General features: G+C 43.0%; 1 protein-coding gene across 2 annotated transcripts in view; it reads right to left on the bottom strand.

The window, feature by feature from the left end:
* The window catches only part of TNFAIP3 (TNF alpha induced protein 3), a 111,863-nt gene extending 84,569 nt beyond the window's left edge, over nucleotides 1-27,294 (bottom strand). Inside the window, exons 1-9 of one of the 2 annotated variants that reach the window (XR_012158061.1) lie at nucleotides 26,438-27,294; nucleotides 21,478-21,790; nucleotides 15,802-15,992; nucleotides 15,364-15,511; nucleotides 15,022-15,192; nucleotides 13,618-13,798; nucleotides 11,254-12,167; nucleotides 9,547-9,779; nucleotides 7,695-8,518 (exon numbers count right to left, since the gene is read on the bottom strand). Coding sequence is in view for 1 of the 2 variants with exons in the window: in XM_073337442.1 (XP_073193543.1) it covers nucleotides 8,249-8,518; nucleotides 9,547-9,779; nucleotides 11,254-12,167; nucleotides 13,618-13,798; nucleotides 15,022-15,192; nucleotides 15,364-15,511; nucleotides 15,802-15,992; nucleotides 21,478-21,790; nucleotides 26,438-26,500 (2,484 nt within the window). In the remaining variant the exon portion in view is untranslated. Of the gene's footprint in view, nucleotides 1-9; nucleotides 8,519-9,546; nucleotides 9,780-11,253; nucleotides 12,168-13,617; nucleotides 13,799-15,021; nucleotides 15,193-15,363; nucleotides 15,512-15,801; nucleotides 15,993-21,477; nucleotides 21,791-26,437 lie in introns of those variants that run through there. The other variant, XM_073337442.1, reaches the window with a different exon arrangement.
* Between the last annotated feature and the right edge of the window lie 577 nt (nucleotides 27,295-27,871).

Below are 27,871 nucleotides of genomic sequence, written 5' to 3'. Positions count from 1 at the left end.
TTCTATTCAGCACAATTCTTTTCTCAGCCATTTAAAGAAATCATAAGCTAACACATACCTAGCTAGATTACTTACTAAAAGTTCTAAGACTCCATTCCTGGTCTATCCCCGGTAAAGACCAGCATATAGACAGACACAGAGACCCTTTGTTTCTCTCCCTCCTCCCAGCTTTTGAAAGTATCTTGTCTCCTCATTGGTCATTTTGGTCAGGTGCCAGCGAGGTTACCTTTAGCTTCTTAACCCTTTACAGGTGAGAGGAGCTTTCCCCTGGCCAGGAGAGATTTCAAAGGGGTTTACCCTTCCCTTTATATTTATGACAAAACCGTGTTAGAAGTTCAATACCTGCCTTAACCATATTAACACACAGGTGAGCTGGACTAGTTTCCAGCAATGAATATGTCAATGCTTGGCTGAGGCCTAAAGCCTTGGCAAGAGCAGGCACCTGCTCTGCCAGTGTCACAACACACCCTTTGATAAAAGGTATTTGGCAAGATTTGGGTTTTGGAGAAGCAAAAGTGTGTGTGAGACAACAAGGTAGCTCAAAGCTGCTCACATGTTTGCAGTGGGCAAGGGAGTTCAACCCTCCCCCACCCCCCCCAAAACCCATGATTTCATTTTGTAAATCATAATGGGGGGTGTGTGTGTGTGTGATGATTTATGAACTTTCAGGGTGTAGGTTTGAATCCCAGTTGAATCTTATTTCTTGGCTTCTATTGCAAAACCTGGGTGAGGGTTTTAAAGGCAAGGAACTTTGTCACTGCCTCCAGTGGCTACTCTTTTTTTAAAAAAGCTCTGAAAATGATCATCATTTTAGGACTAATGCAGCCTGGCATATGTGTTTTAGAAAGAAACCATGCAGCACTGTAATTTTATATTAGACAATGGATTACAATAGAAAAGTAAAATATTAGAAAATCTTTTTCTTTCAAATAGAACTTAGTTTTAGTCTAATTTAAACTAATGATTAACTATTTTAGTTTCTACTGACCTCCATCATTATCACTCTCCATGTTAGATTTAAGCCATGAAATATTGAATAGAATGATGTCACACACACTGAATCCCCACTTCAGTCAGTGGAAGTACTCTGGATTTACACCAGTATTACTGAAAAAGAATTTGCCCCACTATGTTAAATGACACTAAAAAAGCAGTAAAAAATATTTTAAAAATTATAAAACCCTAGGGAGATGTAACTAGACCAGATCATCTGGGCAAGGTACACATATTTTAGTAGCTTATGAATCCCTTGAAATAAAACCATAACCAGACAGCAAAACTTAAGTTCCCCACTGCGGTAATTCACCAGGGGAAATCTTACTTCCTGCCCAACACTAAGCATCCGTATAATCATTTAACTAAAAAGTCAATAGCTAAAAGAATCATCATGGTTAATCATCAGGGAGTGGGGAGGGGAGATGGGGGGACAACACTTTTCTACATGTCATGTTATTCAGGCAGCACAGGCTGGAGGAGGGGGTAGTCTGGGTAACATGACGTAGGCTGTCTTTCAAGATGAGACATTTGGAGTTTTTTGAAAATTAACATTGGAACAAAAGGCAGTCACCATAAAACTCCCGAGTAAAATTACCTGATCTTATTTCATGTTTCTTTTTGAAACCCAGAAGTTATCAAAGAGGGTACAGCAGGTTACCTAAAGCTACTGCTTGAGAAAAACCCTTCGGTCCCTAGCAAACACTGGTGTCATGACAGTATTTATTACTAATGAGGGAGAAAACATGCAATAGGACACAAATTGCTATATCTAGTCATGCTAATTTTTAACCCCTTCCCACCTACAATATGTTTACTATATGACATGTGACTCTAGCAGATGAAAAACTGAGCAACTGGGTTTTTAAATCCTCTATTTTTAATCCCCTTTTAAAAAAAGCTTGTTAGTATAACACAAACTGAAATTGTGACTCTTCGGTTGTGTGGTTTTCTATTGTGTTATAGTGAAGTACGCTGGAGTAAAACGGTATGGTTCCTGGGGCCCTCCCCAAACCAAGATATGCACCTCAGACCTCCTCACTTAGGCACATGCAAAAGTTTTTGCAAGATCAGCACCTAACTTAGTGTGGTGCGGTTCTAGTCACACTGTATAAAGTTAAGGTCAGTGTAAGGACTGGGGCCTTAGATACTACAGTGTTATATTGAATCATAGAATATTAGAGATGGAAGAGACCTCAGGAGGTCATCTAGTCCAATCCCCTGCTCAAAGCAGGACCAACACTAACTAAATCATCCCAGGCAAGGCTTTGTCAAGCTGGGCCTTAAAAACCAATAAGGATGGAGATTCCACCGCCTCCCTAGGTAACCCATTCCAGTGCTTCAGCACCCTCCTTGTGAAATAGTGTTTCCTGATATCCAACCTAGACCTCCCACACTGGAACTTGAGACCATTGCTTCTTGTTCCATCATCTGCCACCACTGAGAACAGCCTAACTCCATCCTCTTCGGAACCCCCCCTTCTGGTAGTTGAAGGCTGCTATCAAATCCCCCCTCGCTCTTCTCTTCTGCGGACTAAATAACCTCAGTTCCCTCAGCCTCTCCTCATAAGTCATGTGCCCCAGCCCCCTAATCATTTTCATTGCCCTCTGCTGGACTCTCTCCAATTTGTCCACATCCCTTCTGTAGTGGGGGGCGGGGGAGGGCAAAACTGGACACAGTACTCCAGGTGTGGCCTCACCAGTCAGAATAAAAATGCCTTAGAAATACTTAAGCTAGCTAAATAGACATGGCTATGCCAATGACCAACATTGTAAATAAATACAACTTTATGCTAGGTACTTATATGGCTCCCCCCATATAGTATCTGAGAACCTCACAAGCTAATAAAGTATTTATTCTTACACCACACCTCTGAGGTAAAGAAGTGTTTTTATGCCCATGGGAAAGTGAGGGTATAGCTACACCGCAATTAAACACCCAGGGCTGGCCCATGTCAGGTGACACAGGTCAGCAAGGGGTATTTAATTGCAGAGTAGACATACCCAAATTGCCCAGAACCTTAAAAGCATCTAAGTATCTAGCTGCCTTTTTAGACACCTAAGTCCACCATTTAAGCACCAATCCTATAGGCATGATCAGAGCACACCTAACATCGGTTACCTGCCCAGTCCCCTCATCAGGAGGCAGGAAACGGGTAGGTTGAAGGGCAGCAGAGCACCTGTACAAAAGACAGCTGGGTACACAGGCACACCTAGGGCAAGCATTGGACAGGTACTGAGCGTGAGCAGGAAACAGAGAGAGAGTTTCAGCTGCTAAGGCATAGGGCCCTCCAGGAGAGGGCTCGCAGCTGAGGATCATGAGCAGAGGGAGGCACCTAACTCTGGCTCATCTGTGCACTGATTTCAATGGTAATTTTGAAAATTTTCTCTGAAAAAAAAAATGAAGATCAGGCCACCCATGGCATTTAGTTTCCTAAAAAATAATATAGATGTCTAATTTTAGGTGCCCAATAAGGCTATAATGAACATAAGCACTGGTGTACTGGTAATTTGGGAAGTAACTATCCTGCACATTATGGGCAAAAGTCTCAGGTGTGTAAATAGGTACAGCTTTACTGAAGGAAATGGAGCTATGCTGATTTACACCAGCTGAGAATATGTACCACCTGCAGCATATAGCCCATGGAAACCCCTTATGTTGCATGTGGGATCACACTTTATTTTTAGAGATCACTGTATATGCCAGGTCCAGGCTGTGGGCAGCTTGGCCTAGGGATTAGCATCAGGCACAGACCAAGGACACAGGAGCCAATTAGCAGGAATTAGGCCAAGTCAAGATACTGGGAAGCCAGGTTACCAGGAGGCCAGAATCAGATGACAGAACTGGAGGACAGGAACCAGGAGGCAGTTACCAAGAGTCAGGCCAAACCAGGATACCAGAAGAAAAGAACAGGCAGAATGCAGCCCCACTGGTCAGAGAACTTCCAGTTTCTGCTTCTTTCTTAATTAGGGGCTGTGGCCCAATCAGGAGCCTTGGAGCTCTCCCAGAGCGTAAGGGTGGGGCTTGAGCCCCAGTTGGGCTTCATGGACCCTGATCCCAGCTGCTGCCTGCAAGCTGCCAGGTGGAGGATTGGAGTGTGAAGATTCCCAACACCTCATGTGGTGACCCCAACACCACCCTCCCCCCCATGGATCTGGGTTCAAGGCCTGATATCATGTCATAATGACTTAGTCTTTATGGCCACCCATTTGGGAAACTGGAAATCTGTAATTTACTCCTAAATTTCTATTAGCACTCACTGCTATCAGTGAGTTGGTGTGCTGCTGTCTCAACAACCAAGCAGAGGGGATGGTTGATTAAACTTGTATTGACTTGAATGGGAGTCACTTGTATCCCTCAGCAGGAGAATTAGGCTTTGGACATAAGGATTTTTTTCTGAAATAATTTTTCCATACTGCTAGTGTGTGGAGGGGCATTTCTTTGTTTTGAGATCTACAGTCTAAAGCACTGATGGCTATTTCAGAATGAAAGACTGCTATGGTGTAAATTACTATTATTATTAGATAGTTGGGACTAACTCAGTCAGCCAAACACGCCTCTCTCATTTTCATTTGATTGTATTCCTGATTTTCAAAATCCTTAACTTCAGAGATTGCTACTGGATTAACAGTAGTCTCTGCACTGAGGCGTACAGGGACTATAACAAGATCGGCTAATTAAATAAGACATTTGACCACTGGCTGAAGGTGATTATGGGAAGGATTGACACAAACCCATTTACCCCTACTCACATGGCTTTCTGACCCAAAGTAAAAAATGTGACATTTTATGCTCTTGTGTGGGTGTACTGCCTCAGCCATGATCTGGTTCTTATACTATAAGCTCTTCAAGGCAGTTATTTGCATGGTACTACCACAATGTGACTGTGACCCTGGCTGGGGCCTTTGGAATATCAGAGTTAAAAAGTAACTGTAGTTAGGTGAAGTCTATTTTTTTCATGAGTCACATGTAGCTTCATGCTGTCTCACTGCACTGTTTCTCCCTATCGGCCTAAATGGTCCATTACCCTAGATCAGCACCGTGAAAGTGGTCTTGCAGCCTAGTGAAAGATCAACACAGGCATTTCTTCTGTGACCTATGCTAAAGGATGGCATGTGACTTTCTTCTTTTCTGGACCAGAGGTTATCTACTAGCATAATATTGCATTACAATGAATTGCCATGTCTGCTGGTGTTTAACCTCAAGGTTACAGCTAACATGCTGACCATTCATTTTCCCAGCTTGGCTCACATTAGAATCACTGCGTAGGTAATAGGGCACCCTGGCCTTAACAAAAATAAAAATGACTCCTGTGTGACACCATATTACAGGGATTTATAAAGCTACAAAAGACTGTTTCCAAGCCCGTTCTTTCATAAAAGTGTTACTTTTTTGGTAAGAAAAGAAACCCGGTCAAACTAGGGTTTTTATTTAGTCATCTAACAGCAGAGCTCTTTAGTAGTAGTCAAAAAGGGAGACACCCCAACTATATTCTTCTCTTGCAATACAGGAAAGAAGAAATGTAGAAGCCCAAGGAGAAATACTAGGTGCCCAGGCAGAGGTCATCAAGCTTCAGAAGATCAAAATCCTCCCCAAAAAGATTAGGGAAATACCAGGGTGTGTGAAATATATTTGCTCTGTCATTCCCCCACAACTAGATCACACAAGACAGAGTGTGTGCTCATTTACATAAGAGACATCAGAGTGATATAGACCTTCATGTGACTTTAGAGTTATGAGTAATGGCCCCAGAAAGCTGCAGAGAAAATATCATGGGGATTTAATGCTTTCGGTTGAAAAAACTTCCTTCCTGGGCTGAGAAGTTCCAAGCAACAGGGCTGACGGTTCTTAGCTTTCATTACTCACCATGGGTTCAGGTCCTGCTGAGTGTCCTGAACTCACACAGACTTTAATGAGAACGGAAGTTACTCAGGATCCACGTCCCTAAGGATGTTGTTTGCTTCACATGCAGTATCCTGAAAGGTGTGGAGCTCTTTTTGCAAGACCACTGACTTCAGTAACACTTAAGCATGCTCACCAGCAATAGCACTTTGCTCCTCAAAGGACTGGGCTACATGGTCCAAATTCAGGAAAGCACATTCTTACGTCTTGTTCAGGACTACGCTTCAGGGCATGTTTAACTTTAAGCACATGCTGAATTGCTGTCCTGAATAGAGATGCTTTCCTGGGTCAGTGCCTGTGCACCTAACTATATGTTCTTCTCCCACTAATCATGAATGTAAAATATCAAAGTTAATCCTTCAATAATTTATTTCTTTATATTGGAGAATTTTTTTTTGCAGTTATACATTTACTTAGTCGACGTTTGTGAAATTCAATGAGTAAATTATTTTTACTAAAAAAATTCCTAAAATGTGCAAATTTCAAGTTACATAATTTGAATAATATAAATATCTTAACAGTTTCACATTTATTGTAAAAGTTCACAAATATATATAAAAAAGTTCAATAACGAGTGGTTTTGGGTTGGACACAGTTGCAAAAGATTCCATTTGAAAAGTAGATCAGAACAGCTGTTGTACATGGTGCTTCCTCCAAAATAATAGCAGCAATAAAAGCTGAAAAACTCAGGGATGGGGTGGGATGAAAATCAGAGGAAACAAGGCAAGTTTGCTAGAGAAAGAAATGTAGCTTGAGAAGTGGAGGCCTGAACTCCAGGAGTGAAATCCTGGCTCCACTGAAGTCCATGGCAACGCTCTCTTTGATTTCCAACCTCAAACAGCAGCAACAAAAGCCAGGCCATACCATTCCTGCAAATGTAAATCCAAACCTCACTCTAAAACCAGGAGGGATACAAACTTGCAATCATTAGACATGGACAGCAGCTACAGGAGCCACAAAAGTGGCCACTGTTGTGTACCGTGGAGCTTACTTTTAAACCTTCCTTACATTTTGGGGTTGGTTACAAAGTAATCTCTAACATATGAAGGAGTAAGCGGCAGAATTGGTCTCTCAGCTGCAGGGCATGGGCTGGATCTCATGAATGACTGTATGTATATATTTTGTCCAGGATACTCTGCCGCTGTAGAAAACCAAGTGTTACAAAAATAAAATAAAGTCCTTCAGCTGAACAAACAGATACCCTGGAAGACATAAAAATATCTGAGCAGCAACTGCAGAGATAATCAGGGCCCAATCCTGAGATGTGTTGTGCCCTTAACTCCCAAAACAGGAGGTGATGGTTCTGACCGCTGCACAAGAGGCACTCGTCATGTTGCAGGATCGGGCCCTCGATGCCAGAAAAAAGGGGGGGGCAATAAAATAAGAAAAGAGCAGCTTGCACAGCTCTGACTACAATGTGCTTCCTCCTACACCAAAGCAGACAGGGTCAGTTTGGCAGCAGCATTGAAACCTAGGGCTGTTTCTCATACCTTGTGGTGGCATTTCCTTCCCTAGGGGATGGGGAGGGGAGTGTTCAGGCCTCCCTTCATGTAAATGCATTTGTAGCTGATGGTCATAGGCTTACTCATTGGGTCCCTATTATTTTTGGGTTTTGGAAAGGGAGGCATATTGGTTAAACATGTTGACTGGGAAGGCTGCAAGTTGTCCTTCATTTCTGACTTCTTTCTGCCCAGGGCTCAGCAAACACAGAACCAACCAGAACATTCTACATGCAAGACAGAGCTCTTAGACAAAGGCAACTAAGCAAGCAAAAACAAATTTCTTATCTACGTCCTCACCCGCAGTTTGCACCAGACTCCCCTGGATGAGAATGGAGTCCTCTCAAGAAAGGTCAGCCTCACACTGAGCAAAACACTGACTCAGGCCAATTCAAGAAGCTCTGCATCTCAGACATTGGTTGAACGTTCTTGCACTCTGAATGATCAGTTCTGACAAGGTGCAGAGGAGGTATTAGTGCAAAGGCAAAGTCTTCTGTATTCAAATGCTTTACTTTGCCACAGTATGCACTCTAGGAATTTTAAATCCGAGAGGAGAGAGAGTTTGGAGTCAGCATTATAGCAGATCATTCCTGCAAGATTCCTCTGTGCAGAAAGCAAACTGACTTCTCATTGGACCATGTATGCAGTGTTTGTATTAAGTGGATATTTATTCACACTCATGGACATAAATATGTACAAAACCAGACAGCTTATTTTCCCCCTAAAGCCATATATATGTCACACGGTTCAAATGGACCGTGCCATGGCTGGCCTCTTAAGTGTTTTGGACATAGCACCATTTCAGCGAGGTAGAAGCAGATGTTGCTTCCTTGCTCTTTGCCAGCACTTCTCTGCTAGCCATACAGCTCTTTGAACCGGTAGCATTCATTGCAGTAGCCATTGCACTTATTATTGCCATAATGATCACAGCCAGTGGCTCGGCAGCGCTGTTTCGGAGGCTCTTCTGCAGCTGGCCCTCTAGGATTCCCAGACTGAACTCGCTGGCACTCCTGACACAGCTCATCGTTTCTGCAGGCTAAGTTGTTCCTACAAGAAGTCGTGGCACACTTTCGCTTTTGGCTCCCCACTGTTGATACCTGTAAGTCTCTGTGTTGCCCAGTTCTCTGTAAAGATTAAAAAAATAAAACAAAAAAAAACCTGTCAGTTGCAATGCTGGCAGCATAAGTGGCTTTTAATTGCTTTGGACGCTGCTATGTTTTGGTATTTAACCACTTCAGGTTTGTTCAGTATACAGTGGCAGCAAGAAGTGCTGCAGCACTATTTACAAGAGCTTTCCAAGAATCTGATTTCCAAAGCACCAGCCTTTTCCATTTCTAGGTAGAGACTTCCTTCTTCTGAGACTACAGTAGAGCACAAAGCTCCAAGCTTGTTATGGGCCAGGATTTATCAGACAGAATCTTAAAAGGCTTTCATTTATTATAAAAAGTTTCCTCCCTGAAAACTCTCTACTTAACACCTCCGCCCCCCCTTCTCTCCAAAATTAACTAAATAAAGGTGATGCTGGACATTACTGAAGCTGACTAACTTGCCTGATGTGGTTTCACAGCTATGAAGGGGGAGATCTCCAAAAGCACTCAGCATTGGCCTATTTATTCCTAGTGAACTTGATGATAAAACTCCCATACACTTAAATCTGAGCAGAGCTAGGGCAACACTGAACACGGTTGAAAAATCCACCCTCCCTCCCCCCTTTGGAATCAATATGAAGCAAGGCTAAATCCTATATACAGTAATCTTGATGTGCTGTACTAGATTTTAGAAACTGTGAAATGACTTGGCTGTGTTGCCTCAAAGGAGTGTCAAAGAAAAATCTGTAGCCACTGATGCTGTTCTTCTAGGACTTCTCCAAGGCTTTTCATGCTCATGGGACAAAGGCTCTTGCAAGATATTTTGTGGTGTTCATCACCACACTGTCTGCTGTAGATGTAACATGGGAAAGACTTCCACACCTCCCTGGTTGCTCAGTTCCAGAAGGCAGAGTAGTGACTTACTCAAAATTTTCCTTTTCAGAAAGTGGAGGTGCAGTAACGTGGGGATTTTCTATTCTACAGTTGAAACTGTTCATTAAGATATATTAGGGTGAAGGGTACAGGGTTCAACACTGGGGGAAGATTCCCATAGTTTCACTTACTTCAGATTGTCCCACTAGCTGCTGTTCAGTCCTTATGGCTTCACGGAATCGCTGAGTCTGTGCTTCAATAAAACATTTCTGACAATACCCTTCAAGCATAGTGCTGCCCAGGGTGCCACATTCTCGCCCCAGGCAGGAAATGGTGTTATGGAATGTGGCAGCAGAGGTCCCAGGCTGTCCAGAAGCAGGAGAATTCCTTTGAGACCTTCTCTGATGAAGTAGTGAGGCACTGCCTACCATACAAAGCAAGAAGAGAGAGGTTATTTGAATGAGAACAACACTTTTGATTACAGAAAAGGCAACACAGAATTCTTTGGTCTCCAAAACAAGTCATCTAGCCTCAAGTAGGTATGAGGCCACCCCAAATACTCAGAACAGATTCACCTTTTTTAAGATATATAAATAATGGTGGCTACTAATCTTATTTTTAAATCAGAAGTTGCTGAAACAATTCAATCAAAGTTTGCCTCCTTCTGTACATTCAAGTTAGATCACAGTTGCTAAAAGGACCAGAAGCATAAACCTGACCTCACTGAAGTCAAGGGAAATTTTGCTGTTGACTTCAGTGGATCCAGGATTTCATCCCAATATTTCCCTGCAATTTCAGTGGAATGTTAAATAGAAGTGGTAGCGCAAAGGACCAGCAATGAATGGGCTACATTTCACTGGTTTATTAAAAAGCCTACATATACAGATTGCTGTGGAATACAGTATACACAACTGGAAAAAATTATGTTGTGAATGACCTCTGAAAATAAACTGCTAACACACATAACTGCTACCACATGATCTACCAGAGAGCTTCCATAACTTGAAGGTATGTGAAAAGTTTCAGATTGTACTCCACTAGTGTCAGCAATGAGCTATTCTGCAAGACAGATGCATTATTTCCCTTCCTACACTCATCTCTTGGTACTACCCCCGAGAGATCCTTGCTCATTTTAGAGAAGAGTAGTAACAGGTAAAGACTGTATCCTTTGATTTAACTACAGAATATTGCCCATATGAGGGCCTGACTTCACATACAACACAGAACTAATAAAAAATGGTTAAAATAGGCACATTTTAATAATGTAACTTCCCAAACGTGACCACTACTAAAGTGACTGCTGATCTTCTAATATAGAACCACTTTTTTTTTTTTAAAAAGAGTCTTTCTTACTTAACTTGCACAGATAACTTCAATAGCTACATCAAGAATGAATGCGGCCCTTGCATTACTAATGAAACCTGACTTTAGGCAGTGACAATGAAGTCGTATTTGACTGATTCCTACAACTCCTATCACTGTGACATTAAGGCACTTTAATTACAGACAATTCACAGCAAAACATAACTAAAAGTGGTTTATGGGTGAGATTTTTCAATAGCACTCAGAGCTGGCCTAGCTCTCCTTCCACAGTAGTCAATGGGAATTTTACCACAGACTTCAGTAGAACTGGGCCAATCCTGAGTGCTTCTGAAAAATCCCACCCTTATCTTGTACCATGGTTTATACAAGAATAAGTGTGTCAAGGATATATTCTCATCACATTAATGCTGCTGCTCTACACCACTGGTTGGCCCATCCTTGATATTTTTGTATTAGCACCACCTCCTTCCAACGCTTCCTCTCCCACACAAAAAACTCCCACAAAAACACTCTGTATCTTCAGAGACAATGACCTGAAGCTAAGGTGTTAGGGAACTAAAACTAGCTTCACTTACCATTGTTTTCCCTGTACTCAAAGAAGCATAGAGTGCAAAAGCCTTCATTCTGAGGAGTCCCAAAAAACTTGCAGCCAGGTTTTCTGCACTGGCTACTTCCATTCCTTTCCTCTGAATTGTGAGCAGCCTGAAGCATTACTGCGGAAGGCAGATCGTTGCTGGGTGCTGCATGACAGGAATGCTGAAGGAGGCTCTGCGATAGCTGTGAAGGGTCAGAGTGAGATCTCTGATGGAATGTAGGCAGGAAGCCAGGATGGGCAATTGACAGCTCTGTAGTCCTTTTGAGACAAGAGCTGCAGATGCCATTAAAGGTCCTGTTCGTGTCCTGAAGGCAGATTTTACATGTCACACTGTTTAAATGTCGCAGGTTGTCCAAGTTGTTAGAAGGACTGAGCTGTCTGGAATTGTGGCAGCGTTCACAGAGTCCATTGTGTTGCACATTTAACGTAAAAGGGCAGTTTGGAGTCCTGCATTTCATAGCAGTGGTTTCACTATACAGGAAAAGGCTTGGAGCTGTTGGAGGAGCAGAATGAGGCCCTGTGACTGGCTCCTCAGATAGCCCTCCCCCGGGCTCACAAAACTCAACCCTAGATGAGCCTGCTCCAGTCGTCCGTAGCTTTTCAGATGCTGTTTTGGTGCTTGGTCTCCTTGGTTTATTTCCCTGTTGCCTCTGCTCAAAGCACTCATGACAATAGGGCTGGGTGTTCACAGACATAAAGAAGGGGCAATTGGGAGTTTCACATTTCACCTCTACAAGAGACAGCTGAGGTAAGGACAGTTCCAGTCTATTCCTGGTGGAGGTCTCCCTCGTAATAGGCTCATTGTTCTCTTGCCATTTCTTGTACTCATGCTGTACCAGTTGAAAGTAATCTTCCACCAGATTTATATCTTTGGGTAAGTTGCCTTCATCTAACCTGAAGACCAAATAAGAAAACAAAACAATCAACATGTATATCAGTGTCTGAAAGGGGCAAGGAGTGGGCATGGTATTGAATATAAGCAACACTGGATGAGGACATACAAATTTAAGGAGGTAAAGAGATAATTATTACATATCCATATTGCTGAATTAAAAATACACAATGGTAAATTGTAGCTTTGAGTGACATATTTTGAAAGTTGTCTAGTAAAGTTAAATGGAGCCTTTCACCTCTAAATAGTGGTTTGATACAATCCTAGTTGGTAGTATTCTCAGAATGCTGGCCAATGCAGTTTTCAGCGTTTAGCTGTAGGCACATTACAGCTCATTTGGAATGGAGTAAATTGATGTTAAAAAAACTCCAAACTTTTAGCGGCCACTGAAGTCCAGCACTCCAGGGCTCAGCTTAGAGTAAACTGGGAATTTTGTAGGACCCACCAGCCCACTTTGCAAACAATTTCCATCTCTAAAGATGTTGATACATATTTTTTAAATGCCTACTCCCATTTTTGCTTTGATATCTAAAACTGGAAACCCTGCTTCTGTGAAATGAGCAGATGTCCTGTCCTGGCTCAGAGAAGTTCCTATTTGTCTAGTGTCCACATCACAAAAAAAATACCCCACACTGCAATTATGTTAGAGGCCACAATTGAGCAGATGTGGAGAAGTGATCCATTTGAGGCACATGAGCCCAGCAAAGGGGAGAAGTGGTCTTACCACTGCCTATGCTGCACGTGGGTGGGGGATTTTAATTTTCAAGGCGGTCAATCCAGAACCTTTCAGGAGCAGAAAGAACACTTCCTGCACACGGGGACTGGAGTGAAAGGGAGGCTGCAGGGAGTCTCTCCCTCATGCATCTGTTCAGGAAGTGGGCAGAATGTGGCTGTTAGTGTGCACTCAGAGCAAAGAGGAGGTTAGCACAGCCAAAAGCCCTCTACATCCAAAGGGGCATATCCTAAGCATAAGAGGGTGGGCATGGAGTCAGCCTCCTGCTCCTCTACACTACACCCCTGCAGTGTTCTGCCTGCGGCTGCACTGGACAAGCAGAATGCCGGAAGCCAGTGCAGTCGGCCACAACAGCTGCACACTTTCCCCAGTGCAATGAATGTACTTCAAGGCACAATTTGCCCAAAAGCTATTTAAACAAGAATGCGAGTTCTCATTTTCAGTCACACCCCTTTACCTACCTGGCAGACAACAGGACTAATTTATTAACTACCTTATGAAACTAAAGACTGGAAATTGCAGAATTTAAATTTGAGCCTGCTTCAAGCTAACATCTTATGCCACCAAATGTACATTATTATTAATAGTGACATGATTTCATAATGGTGTATATAAATATGCATGTTGCTGAGAAAGAAAGGAAAGACTGAATACATTATCCTATAAGACTTTTATCAGCAACAACTATAAAGCTGTAGGAAGAGAACACCACCACTCACTTTGCAGCATTAATTAAATGAGTTGTACCATGGTCCCAGCCTTGCACCGGAATCTCTATCACCATCAGGTACTCTTTCAGTAGCTGCTCCTTTCCCATCTCCTCGTTGTCCATCAGAAAGTGCACCTTCAAGTCTTCAAACCTGCCTCGTTCACTGCTGACCAGTGGGACAGCCCGGATTTCTGTGTGAAACAAAACGGGTGAGTTTTACGAAATGGCAATAACCGTGAAATATGATTAGCAAAATATCATCCCTTCATTCTGTTTACTCTGAAATTCAGCAACAGTGCCTGTAAAGAGCATGCATGATTACATCCCTGTTCCCAAACAGTGCAGATGGAATGAAGATGCTCACTAGGGCATGCCGAGAACCATTTGGGGTTTCAATGTCCTAATACATTTTTTTATACTTAACCTGGATAGGACAGTTTAGTTTCTTGAACCTTATTACAGGACAATTTCCCAGTATGAATCTAGAAAGGTGTTCTCCCATTCACAACAGGGTACACAAAAAACACACGGACAAACACACAGACAGAGATGTCACTAACCCCAGCTACATGATGTAGACGAGCCCTAAAAAGTGCTTCCTCTGCTGCAGGGCACCAATTAAAGTCAGTGCATTGCAATAAATTTCAATACTCCGCAGCAAAGGCAATGCTTCAGACTGAACCCATCGATAGCTAGCCATCCACTAAATGGTGCTTTAGTAGCAATAGGTACTGTGGCTCCATATGACACAACCTTTGATTCCTTTCCGGAAGCCCTAGCACAGCGGTCCCCAAACGTTTTATGTCCCACCCCCGCCTTATCTGTAATGTAATCTGTCCGTGCCCCCTCCTGGGGGTCGGGACTGGGAGCGGGGCCGGGGGCTGAGGCTGTGCCTGGAGCCACTGCTGGGGCCGCGACCAAGGCCAATAGCTGCAGCTGGGAGTGGGAGCCGTGGCTGGGAGCAGGGCCAAGGCAGGAAGGCAGGAGCAGGAGATGCGGCACGGAGCGGGGCCAGGGTCAGCCCAGCATTGAGGCTGGGAACCAAAGCCGGAGACATGTTCCCTCCCCACCCTCCCCACAGGGGCTGGCCCAGGCCCCACTGTGCCTCCCCCCAAAAAATGTTCCTCCGCACCCTCCCCCCTCAGGGGGCAAACCCCACAGTTTGGGGACCGTTGCTCTAGCAGGTATATATATATATCATGTAAACTATTTACATTTTGAAGACTCTGTTGAACATTTAAATAGGAATATATCATTTACATTTGTTGTGTCCATTTCAAATGTAACTCTTGATCAGATTATATTTTAAACGTTTTACTGTCAAGAGGGGGGTGGGGGGGCAGAAAACACACAAATACCAAAAATCATACAAATCCTACATACAGCCCAAGCAGATAATTTGAATACAACATACCTGGCCCGCTGTCCTTCAGAGTGACCAGTGATGTGAAATGCATACTGTCATATCCCAGGACAATAGGATATCTATAGCATTCTTCAGCTGGCCAACGGAGAGGCAAGTAAATTCCACCGACGTTCAGTGGAGAAAAGCTTGAACCAGACTCCAAGCTTCTCAGCATTTTATCTATTTAAGGAAAAAACACTGAATATTAATAAGGTCAAATTCCTTTCAACTATGAGACAAGTGTAATGTGTTATTTCTGTTGTTTTAAAACACTGCAACAGAACATTTACAAAGACATATATTTTGCACTTAACATTAAGTCATAAAAGGCAACTGGCATGGAGGACTCACCTGCAAGAACTATGATCGGCCTTCTGAGGATGTTAACAAGGACAAATATATGGATTTCTTCCAGCGCATTGTACTGAAACCCGCTTCGGGCCACTGATGTTTCTGTGGATGTCATTCTGACGAGATTCTCCCATTCCTCTTCCCAGTTCTGAGGAAAGAATTAAATATTCTTTAGCACCAGCTCACAGACATGTAGATCAAGAACTGGTTGCAGCACAGCATATCAAAACCTGTCTCCAAGCTATTAATCTTTTTCTTTTCTTCCAAAGAAAAAGTTTCTCAAGCTATCTACATAACGATCCTTTTTTTCTTCTTAGGATTGTTGTCATAATTGTCTCTCACCCTATAGTCCCACCCAAGCAAGTAAACATGACCAAGTCTTCGCACTCAAGTTAGCTTACTCCGATGTCATAGCACTATGCAGTCAAGTTAATTTACCCTGGTGTTATAGTGGAGTCCTGTTTCTACAAACTCCTGCGATTTAAGTGTCTCTCGTTGCCAACGAAGCTTAAAGTTGTGCGTATCCACTTCCTTCAGAGCGCTGAACAGTGTTTTCCGCAGGACCAGGTCAACATCTTGAACACCCCACATGTACTGGGATGCAGCATGCAGGAGGCAATTACCATCACCTATGGGAAAGTTACTGGTTACTTTTAAAAAAACAATTCCTTAAGAAGTAGCAAAAGGAACAACTGGCCCATAAAGCACAGTGAACAAATTCCAAGTTATTTAGTTCAGACCTGATCCTGAATTCCTCTCAACAGCCTCCACTAGTGGGGTTCCTAAGGTGGAGCTTAGAGCCCCTCTCCTTAGGAAAACCCTGAGGGACGGATGGAGGGATGCCAAAAACTACCACCCGTTCCCTCCTGAGTTGACTCTCCACTGGATGCAGGGGGGCAGGCTGTGGCAGGGAGGTATAAATCCCACCTTTCCTGCTCCAATCTGGGTAAACTAGCTCATTATATCTGACACTGATGGGCAAAAGGATGAAAAATTACAATAAATCAACATGAGCTAAATTTTGGGGTTATTTGCAAATGCCTCACACATAACTAAGTTTGTCTTAAAAGGATAAATCAATCATAAATTTAAACAAAACTACAAAGCTTAAGAGAACGTATTAAATAAACGCAGTAAACAGAGGGATATCCTCTACTCCACAAGCATTGTTTACTCTTGTTTAAGATGCAATGTAGAAGATAGGGATTGAAAATACATGGGTCCAGATTTGGGGACTGTGCCAAATGCATAGCCGGGGGGGCCAGTCTAGGGCTCAACTATAATGGATGACACTGCACTGCAAGGCCTTGCATTTTGCTGTGTTATATATGACAGAAGAGTCCTGTCAAGAGGAAAAGCAAAAAGAAAGTATTAAGTGCCCTACATGAAACAAAAAGAAAAGAAAAAATGAATTGGAATTCATTTGCAAATTGGATACTATTAATTTAGGCTTAAATAGAGACTGGGAGTGGCTAAGTCATTATGCAAGGTAGCCTGTGTCCTCTTGTTTTTTCCTACCCCCCCCCCCCCCGAATGTTCTGGTTTAACTTGGATTTAAACTTGGAGAGTGGTCAGTTTGGATGAGCTATTACCAGCAGGAGAGTGAGTTTGTGTGTGTATGGGGGTGGGGGGGATGTGAGAAAACCTGGATTTGTGCAGGAAATAGCCCAACTTGATTGTCATGCACATTGTGTAAAGAGTTGTCACTTTGGATGGGCTATCACCAGCAGGAGAGTGAATTTGTGTGGGGAGGTGGAGGGTGAGAAAACCTGGATTTGTGCTGGAAATGGCCCACCTGATGATCACTTTAGATAAGCTATTACCAGCAGGACAGTGGGGTGGGAGGAGGTATTGTTTCATATTCTCTGTGTATATATAAAGTCTGCTGCAGTTTCCACGGTATGCATCCGATGAAGTGAGCTGTAGCTCATGAAAGCTTATGCTCAAATAAATTGGTTAGTCTCTAAGGTGCCACAAGTACTCCTTTTCTTTTTGCGAATACAGACTAACACGGCTGTTACTCTGAAACCTACATGAAACAATCTCTGCTGCTTTTCTAGGGCACCTCTCACCCTAATACTGAAGTGTATTGTTCAATGTCAGGTGTCAGGTTAGTGAAAAATGTCAGAGACTTGTTTCTTTTTGAAAGACAGAATAAAAATGATAAATAAAATAATAATTTGGTCTTCATTTACACACAGCCCCTTCCATTTAAGAATCTCAAAATACCTTACAAACATTGACTGAAGCCTCATAACTCCACGGAGAGGTAGGAAAGTATTATCCCATTTTTCAGAAGGAGAAGCTGAGGCGCTGGGCTGGGGTGGGGTGGGCAAACTACGGCCTGCGGGCCGCATCTGGTCCCTCAGACCTTTTAATTCAGCCCCCCGGGAGTGGGGTCAGGAGCTTGCCCCGCTCTGGCTGCCCGACGCTCCCAGGTGTTCAGGTGAGACCTGCGTGAGGGCATGCATGTTACTGCAGCTGCACAACCCAAAAGCGCCATCAGAGCCTGGAACGTGTAAGCCCACGTGCCTGCTACTTGTTGGCTTAGGTTATTCTGCTGTTTTAATAGTGTTAATTTTCCATTGTTGAGGATAAAACAAAGAGTAGTTGGCCAGGGAGTGCCAGCTGCATTGTTTACATTAATCAACTAGGGTGTGGAAAGGAGGTACGTTTGGTTTAATTATTGTAATACTTTGTTATGATGGTATATTTATAATCGTAAGTAAGTTTTAATGTTGATTTCCACTAAAATGTATCTTTATTAAATAAAGTGTATTTGAATATATCTGAATTGTTAATTTCATGAGCATTCATGGCCCACCATACAACTTCCATACCCAGATGTGGCCCTCAGGCCAAAAAATTTGCCCACCCCTGCTCTGGGCAGTTAAGTGACTTACCCAAGATAAACACAAGAAAGTATGTTAAGAGCTGGGAATAAAACCTGTTTTTAATCCCTCCCCCAATCCTGGGCTTTTAATCACATGCCCCTTCTTCCTCCCCAAGGGTATCCTGAAAGGAAGACACAAAGAAACTATTCTTGGACACCACTGGGATTCACTGTTCACTACAAAGGGACTTACGTCATCTAAGGACACGAAGACACATTAATTTCCTTGTACATTGCAAGGAGGTTAACAAAGAACCAAGAATTTGTATTTATGATAATTTTTTAAATCTGAAGATACCAACAAGAAATTATTTCAGATTATTTCCAATGTATCAGTTTGTTACATACATTAGGAGCTTTAAACCCCTTCCCATTCTCATGACTGCTGTTCTCCAAAGGCCTAATCAAATCAAAGCCATGCACAAGGTCTTGAGCACTCCATGAATCCTTTGTAAACTTGTAATTGGTTACAGACTTGCTGAATAATTTTAGGCCTTCTGAATAGGGTGAAATTCATTTTCTGATTTCCTAACCTTCTCTTGCAAAATCTCATTTAAAACCATATTTTGGGCTCAGAATCAGGGAAAAATACACAATATTAACTGAAAAGTCTTCTGCCTGAACTAGAAGAAATTTGACATAAAAGTAAGACAAGTAACGCATCCTGTTAAAATTTTCCCTCTGCAAAATCAAAAGCAAAGATAAGATTTTTTTTTATTATAGCACTTACTTTCAGTTCTTTATTGAGAACCACCCGTACAAAATTCCCTATACAACACTTGGAATTCCCCAGGGTTAAGTTATTTGACTAGCAATTGAGCAACAGCTATTGTACTTCTTGTTCTGATGTATACACATCTGAACTATGAAGTACATACTGGACTTTCCAAGTGGGTGTGGTTAGGGTGAGCTGGAATGACTGCCTAATCATTATACAAGTGAAATCTCTACAGCCAATAGACACTGGAATTTTTTTTTTAAAAACATGGTTTCAATTTTTATACCTCCTACTCCCTTCCTCATTTACTCCATTCTCATATTCTCAGAGCATACATGGTGAATCACCCAGATATATACTCTTTTGTACATATTAGGTAAAGTTCACGTTACCAAAATCCTAGAAGAAGCATTTGTTTCCTTGGCTCTCAAAAAACTGCAGCTGTAAGGAGTTCTAAATAGCAAATCCGTCTTTGACTAAAAACTGTCAAATTCACTCTGTACACATCTAAAGATTAAGTAAATGAACTCCCTTAAAAACGTTGTTTTTATGCTATGTGAAAAACTTGTTCCATTCATCAAGACTTAACACTGTTTCCAGGGAAATTAAAGGGGTTCCTGCACGCCCCACTCCTACTCTGAAGCATCCTTCCCTCCAACCCACACTGTTTATCTTCTTTGTCCTGAACAGGCCTTGTGTTGTGGTGATTTTGCATAAACCACAGAAGGTAATGAGATGCATTTCTTCTTCCCCAATGCCTTGCAGTACCAACAGCCCCTACTGACCTGGGAGCAGTGCACTGAACTCAATGCAATTAAAAAAAACAAATAAATCGCAGTTTTAACATTCCAGAAATGCCTCTAGTACACATATGTACAGGCGGTAGACAAGTCACATTCTGAAACCATTGCATTATATTCATTTCAAATAATGTCCTCCACTCCTCACCCAATCCAGTAAAATATATTCAGCGGGTGCTGTGCAGTTCCTTGTTATGTTAATAGCAGGACTGGGCCTAAAATGTTTCTATTCATTTCAGGGAGCAATCCACTAGATTATACATTTTCTTAGTTAATCTGTTTGACTGAAATATATTGTGGGTGAGGTAATATATTTTATTGGACTCCCTTGCCTCTCTAATATTCTGGAATCGGCATGGCTACAATTATACGGCATGAAATAGATCGTGTGATACAACACTTGTGACAAGATTACTTATTTAGTGTTTGCAAAATGCTGCAACAAGTGCTAAATGTGGCCTCAGTCCTGCAATGAACTCTACATGCGTAGACCCCCTGCATCGGCTCACGGAAGTCAGTGGAACTTTGTGCAAGTGGACAATTTATGGGGGGTTCATTGCGGCATCAGGGCTTCTATTACAGACGTATAGACCTATATTGTTTTCTTAGTAGTTGTGTTAGTTACCACTAGACGATGCTTCTATGTTCATGATTAGATCTGTATTACTCTTCATAAAATTTCATCATATGTAGGAAGAGTAGCATTAATGGGACACTGTAGATTTTGAGAAAGAAATATGAATGAGGGGGACTGGGTAGTGTGTATGTATGTCCATATGAAAAGAAATGATTGAGGAACATGCAATATTTCACAGCTCACACTCTCATATCCATTAGAATTTACCGCTAATTAATTTAAATATAAGTCTCTTGCGCACAAAATCTTTGGACTCTAGCCCCATGATCTACTATATTTGCCCTGTTTTCTTTAGGAGATACTATAAGACACACATTTATAAAACACCTCTCCCAAATCATCCCCAAGACCCTGAAATAATATAAAATATATTAAAAGCAGTACCACATGCTACTTTTCTTTAACTCTCATTTAAAATCAATGGGAATTATGCACCTTGCTATACATGTATGTAACTGTCATTAATGACAATCGCAGCTATGCACAAGCAGGGAAAAAAGAAAGCCCTCTTATCCCATAACACAATTCAGCATTAGTTAGCTTAATCAGGGGATGACTCCACAGCCAGAGAGCTAAAGGCTGGAAGTCTAAGACACTCCAACTGATACAGTACTTAGAGTTATACCAAAAAATCACTAACAACCGAGTTCAGCCTGCAAACTACAATGATGAGGGGTCATAGTACTATACTAACTACTAGTACAGAATCAGGTCCTTAGAAGGCATCATGGAAAATGCCAGCATTGTAGGGGTTGAAGTCCTCATCGATAAGGACATATCACTCTACCATACCAAAGATTTATGCTATTATTAAACGTCCATGAACCTTTCAACCTGTTGATATATCAGTGACGCACACTGTGCATCCTCAGAGATTAAGAATTGGTTTGGCATATTGTGTTAATAGGATTTTGATTTGTGTTGCTAAGATAAAAAAAGACACATTATTTTAATAAAGCAACTATGTTTTTATTTTAGCAATGCAAACTACAAGCCTATTAACACAACGTGCTACATCCTTATGACCCTGTCTTAATACTAGTGGAATGACACACACATATCTTACCATTAGTCTTTAACGGCACAAGTTTCCTAACTTCCCTGCACCAGTTCAGCTTCTTCTGATGTTCCAGTGAGCTCTGGGTGGATCGGTCAATTAAAGCTTTCTGAAGGATCTCCCGAAACTGAGGACAAAACTGGCACATTCTGAACATTTCTACTGTATATCTGTACATAGTTTTAAAGTGATGAATTATTCCATTGGCGGGTTTGACAAGGTCTTCAGGAATTCTCTCCCTAATCTTCACAGCTTTCAGCATATTGCTCAGAGACAAAGCTTGGGGAAGAACTTGTTGGCCAGCCATTTTTTGAGAAGAAACCTGAAGGAAAAAAAGAAAAAAAGACCATTCTTTTAGTCTTACTTAATGTACATCACAGGACTCTTGCTGGTATAGATATTTAGACTGCAAATTCTTTAGGAAGAGATCTTGTTTGCAACTTTGTCTGTAAACCACACAGTCCACAGTGAGCACTATATAATTAATATGAAATCCATACCCAAGAATCTCTTAGCATTACTCAGCTATAGATCCTCAACTACTAATCACAGTCTCTTTACTCTGTCTTCTCTTTAATAAAAAAGAGAATATATTCATAATGAAATTACAGCACTTTTAAAAGGAGAAGTTTAAATGAAAGTGGGGTGAAGAGGAGGGGAGATCAAGAGGATGGGAATTTACAACAAGAGCTTTGTCTAATCAGCAATGGAGCAGGGTAATCTCCAGTGAACCTGTTGAACTTTAAGCACAGTTTACGCTTTCAACTTGACCGTATGCCAGAGAAAACGGATTCTGACCACTTCAGATTTACCCATGAGTAGCAGAGCTTACATAAAGCAATGTGATGTGCAGTGCAAAATTAAAAAGCGCCCAGACATCTAGAATAATTACATGGAATGTTAGCACCCAGCCCAGGCTTATAACTTCATATGATGTTTAAAACTAACAAAGCAGCAAATGAAACATTTCTAACAAGGCAGACACCTGGTATAGAATAAGACATCTACATAAGAGGAACATTCCTTAGGTTATGTTAACGCTAGAATTATTGCAGAGGCACATGCATGTGTGCGTGGGGGTGGGGAGGTACGGAATTAGAGGCCCATTATTACTCAATGGTAAATCAACAGAGCTGAAGAAGCATTTCCACTTCGCTCAAAAACCCCAATATTTTTCCATTGTGGGGCAAGTAATGCTCACCGCCATTTGCCCCTTTCCTCATCACACTGGATAGGGCGAGGAGAACATAAATCCATAGATCTGAAAGGCATTCCACTGGGGACCAGACGTCTTACGCTTGTTCTAGGAAAATCAGGTCTTTTCACAGTGTCGGGCTAGAGCCAAGTGTGAACACAGAGTACATCCACATGCCTGTACTTCCATTGGTTCTCTCAGTGCTCACCCCTATTCAATGTTTTAAAATTAACTTTTTTCTAGGAAAGTAAATGCATATAAACCTTAAATATTCGAGCACTTGAGAACCCAGCAAGTCTTTTCTCATCAAATGTCTTAAAAGAATATTACACCTATATTGTGATTTCTGATTTTGGGCCAAACAGAGAGGGGCCAATGGCAAATGAAAACCAAACTTCACATCTGTCAGGAAATTGTCCTCTCAAGTGATAAGAACCTGGAGGGGCACAGAGCAAGCAGGGGGAAAGGTATTACAATCTCACAGATACACCAGGAAGGGAACCCCCTATCTGCAGAGGCAGAGATATCCTGCATGGAAGACTGCTCCTCCACATACCTATATTGGCCTCCCTCTACATCTGCCTGGCTCTGGTAGCTGCCATTGTGATAGCTCCCCTGCAGCTGGTCAATAGCTACAAAGGGAACTGCCTAGCAGTTATTATTGCCCCAAACTGCTCTGCCTAGAGCTGCTTTGTACATCCCCTACCGAGACTCTGTGATGGAAGAGCTCAGTGGGCACGCTTAGAAGAGTTTCTATGGAGTCCTGGGTGGCAGTGGTGGGGTGTCTGATGCTGAAAAAGCTGTATACTCTGTATCTGCTCAACCCGGGGGAGTTCTGTCCTCTGCTCATACAAAAGGGGGTGTGAGATATGGCCATTTGTCAGGGCCATTATGTCTTGGAACATGCAAAGAAGGCACCTTTTATAAGCCAAGACTGCATATTAAAAACATACACGCTACTGGATGTTTTTATAAAGTATATATGTTAACTAACTCATGTCCTATCTTGTCCATTTCCCCCAGTCCCAAGTATCAGTAGAACTGCACCTATTTTCCAGATCATACAAATTTTTAAAGTTAAGAATGGAATGAGAGAGACAATATAAACAAAATATTAGAATGTCATCAATTTATTATATACTATAATCCCAGCTGCACTTTTCTTTACCCTCTTCAGCAGCTTCCAATCCCTAATCTAACAAACCCTTACGTACGCAAGGAGACTCATTGAGTCAATGGAATTTTTTGCATGAATAAGGACTCCTCACCTGATTATGTGTTGCAAGTTTAGGCCCTGGAAATGGATCTTTCCAGTATTAAGAAACAATGAAACACCCAATTTGTTTATCACTAAAGAAGGTGTATTAAATCTGTGTGTTATTCAGAACTAGATTTCCACCTCCCCTTTATTCCAAGTGCATTCCCCCTTCCCCGAATTACATGTGAAAACTGCTGTCTGTGCCGTTTATGATTATTAGTTGTCAATTTAAAAAGAACGATTTTTAAAAAAAGTGTGTAAAATAGTACAATTTAAAAAACAAAACAAAAAGCAGCTTATACCCAGATAAGATAAGGAAACCAAAGCACAGAAAATTCATCAAGATGTTAAAAAACAAATAAAAAAATCTGATCTAAGTCATTTGTATGAACTCTGTGAAAAGGTGCAACCAAAAATTATTTAAAAATCAGCCTTCGTATTCAATAATACTTTTCATATTTATGTAACTGCACACAGAGCATTGGATGGGACTCAGGAGACCTACGTTGTATGCCTGTCTCTACCTTTGGCCTGCTGAGTGACCTTGGGCCAGTCACATCACCGCTCTGTGCCTCAGTTTCTCCAAATGTAAAATACGGATAGGAAAAGGCTACCAACCAAAGCACTTCGAGATCTACTGATGAAATGTGGTATATAACAGATGGGTATTATTAGGGCAATCTTGCCAGATACTTTAGTACCCTCAAATTTCATTAACTTCAGTGGCGCAGGGATGGTCTTTGTGTGGGCCTTGTACTTTGTATGGCACATTGTCAACGTTTAACAAATAATAACAATTTTAAAAGAATGGGAGGTGAGGGTATTTAACATCTCACGCAAGGCAATCAACATCTAGCTGGATCTGGCTTGTTGGTGAACTATGATGGTCTGATTGTGAAAGAAACAAATGGGTGGTTGTGTAATTCACCTAGCAGATTGAGGGGGCATTGTTTCAAGGTGAAAAGTTGGTTGTCAGGCATGAGCAGGATTTGTAAACCTAATAGAAATATAATAGCTTGGCTTTTCAGTACACCAGAGAAACCACAAAAAAGGCCACCCTAGGCCACTGGGTGGCAGGATGTGGGACACCAGGTCCAAACAAGATGGGCTGGTCAACAACTTCATTAGAAGCCTTTTAGGTAATAAGTGTATAAACCAAAAAGAGTAACATCTCTGAATGCTAACTACTGTAACACTGATTTTTTATTAGTTTTTATCCAAATTAATACAAAAAATTATCACTGTTTAATTACAGTTGATATATATCATCTTCATAAAGTATCATAGTACACTTTACAGCAAGTGGTTGAATAAGGAAAGAACACTTTACAGAACTGGGTACAGGTAAACAATCAATTATGTTCCCCTTTCCATGCAAAATTACTATTAATTTATACTGTGTTCAGTTATCGTGTCTTGCCACAGTTTCCTACCTAGCTCATGAGTGTGATAGGAAGTTTGATTCACTGATATTTATAAAGTACAGTACAAATTAATAAGTGTTTAGCAACTTCTATTCTAGGGGCTCAGATGGAACGTGCTACATAAGTATTATATATTAATGTACTTTGTAACTAAGACCAGATTCTTACTTTAAAAAGAAAACTGGAACTACTAAGTAATAATAAGGGGGTGTTTGTTTTTAAATCGCAAACAGAAGGTTTAAACATATGTTTACATACATTATACTTCCGCTGTAAGATTTTAATAGAACAGACCCTGGTTCTGAGTTTGCAGTCCAGCTCTGTACCCCCTACCGGGCAATTTGACATGTGTACATGCAGCTTGTTTTTCTTCAAAATTGCTCACTGTTGGAACCTAGCAATGGTGGGAGCATCAGTTTAGACAACCCACTGGTGTTTTACCCACTGTGTTGTTGAACTCTACCCAGTACAGGCCCAAATGACAGTGGCAATCTGTCTACACTAACACTCCACCAGTGTTATAATGGTGGGAAATTGGAACAAGACTGTTACCGTAGACAAGACGATAATCGCCAATCCACTTCTCCTCCTCCATCGCTGGTATTCCATACGCCACCAAATAGTTACACACGATGCGTTTTTAAAACAATCAGAAGAATAGGTCTTTCATAACTACCTACATGAGCTGTCACCAATAATTATGTAACTTACAACACCACAGCGGTGTGTCAGTGGTAATTACACGTATACGTGCCCCTGCTTCTGTCTGCTCTCCAAATCCCCTTTCCTCCTCCTATTTACGTTCTGGAATGGCCGGCGAAGTTTTTAAAGTCAAGAACTCCCCAAACTATCCGAGATGGGGGCATTAAAACACAGATCGATTAGACCTGCTACAACCTGCTGCCACCGCGCGAGTCAGAGTATTTGCTCGCGTTACCAAACGGCCCTCTGAAGTGCACCCTCCGCCACAGAAACAAGCCAGAGATCCACGCCAGGGTCACCCCCAGGGCGCTCCAGGCCAAGGCCCGGCGCAGCCATCACGGAGCCGGCAAGCAAAGCCACTATTGCAAAGAGCAGCACAGAGCCCGGTACCTTTCTGCAGTAGGGCTCCTCCAAAAGCGCGGCGCGGCGGGTAAAATCCTTCTCAAAGCCCATGCACCACGGTCCGGGCAGAGCCAAGCTGGTGAGCCATGAATGCCCCGACCAGACGCGGTTGCAAGAGAAGCAGGCTCCTCAGCAGCCTCTGGCTGGGCTTCCCTCAGCCGCCCCCTCCCTGCTGCTGCTGCTGCCGCCGCCGCTGCTGCGCTGGCTATAAACTGGAGTAAAAAGACTCTTGTTTTTTCCTTTCTATTTTACTAAGCAGAGAAAAAAGCCCCAGCGGAGCGGGGATTTCCACCCCGCCCCCCGCGCCAGGGACTTTCCGACCTGTGACACGCCGCCGAACAGCTGCCGCCTCCCTGCGCCGCGGCAGAGCGGCCGCTAGGTGGCGCCGCGCCAGCGGGCCGGCCCCGCACCCCGCGCCGCGGCGGCAGATCACCCAAGCCCGGCCGCCGCCGCCGCCGCCGCCCGTCCCGTCCCGTCTGAACCGGAGAAATTCCTCGGCCTTTGCCGCGGGGCTTGCCCGGCGTGAGTCACCGCGGGGCATTTCGGCGCCGGGGCGGTACGTGTTGGGGCGTTTATTCCTTTCCCCCCTCTCCTCTCCTCTCCGCACGGCGGCGGCGGGGGTTAATTGGCCCGCGGGCTCCAGCCCTCCCTCGCCTTGCAAAGCGCAGCTGCCCGGCGGGCTCGGGGCCTCCCGCGGCGACCCCCGCCGCCGGGGCCAGGCTGTGAGCCGGGGCTGGTCCGGCCCCCCGCGCAGGCGGGGGCTGAACGGGCGGCCGGGCGGATTTGAGTCCAAACAGGCCGCAGTCGTTAATTGCGTGTCAGGCGCCCTGCCGGTGAGCCGTGTCCCGACGCTTAGCCCTGGTGTACCCACCAAAATTGTCCCTGTTTACACGGGCACCGTTAAAGCGGTTCAGCCTTCCCAGGGTGTAGGTAGTGGTATTAATAGGGATTACACCAGTGCAGGAAGGCGCCCTCATACAGGTATAACTGCACCTACACCGGGGCTTGTGCTGGCATAACTAACCAGCAAATACACCCATACAAACGGGTCTGTAACTCAGGCCTTATTTGCACCATTAACTACTCAGGGGTGAATAATGTCAGTCTGGTGCCCTAGGTGCCTGTAGCTCTGCCCTCATGGCCCTGCCCTTGCACTGGTGACTCTTCCTCCCACTTAGAGTGGCACTGATGGGGGGGAGGGGGCGGCTTTCTTCCCTCCCAGAAAGGCAGGGGGCAGCAACACGGAGCCCTTATCTCTCCCTTGCCAGGCATGACAGTTGTCCCCCCTTTCATGATCAGTGTGGGTTCCCTCTCACCCCCAAGAGAGGTACAGGTGGTGAGGGAGGTTCCCAGTATTTACCCCACCTGCTGGGATTATCTGCTTGGGTGGGTGGGCCAGGACCACTGCACTCTTCTCTTGCC

The sequence above is a fragment of the Lepidochelys kempii genome, chromosome 3 (assembly GCF_965140265.1).
Source record: "Lepidochelys kempii isolate rLepKem1 chromosome 3, rLepKem1.hap2, whole genome shotgun sequence".
NCBI classification, from domain to species: domain Eukaryota; kingdom Metazoa; phylum Chordata; order Testudines; family Cheloniidae; genus Lepidochelys; species Lepidochelys kempii.
The sequence above is the reverse complement of the archived record's forward strand: the minus strand, read 5'-3'. Positions and strand labels throughout refer to the sequence as shown.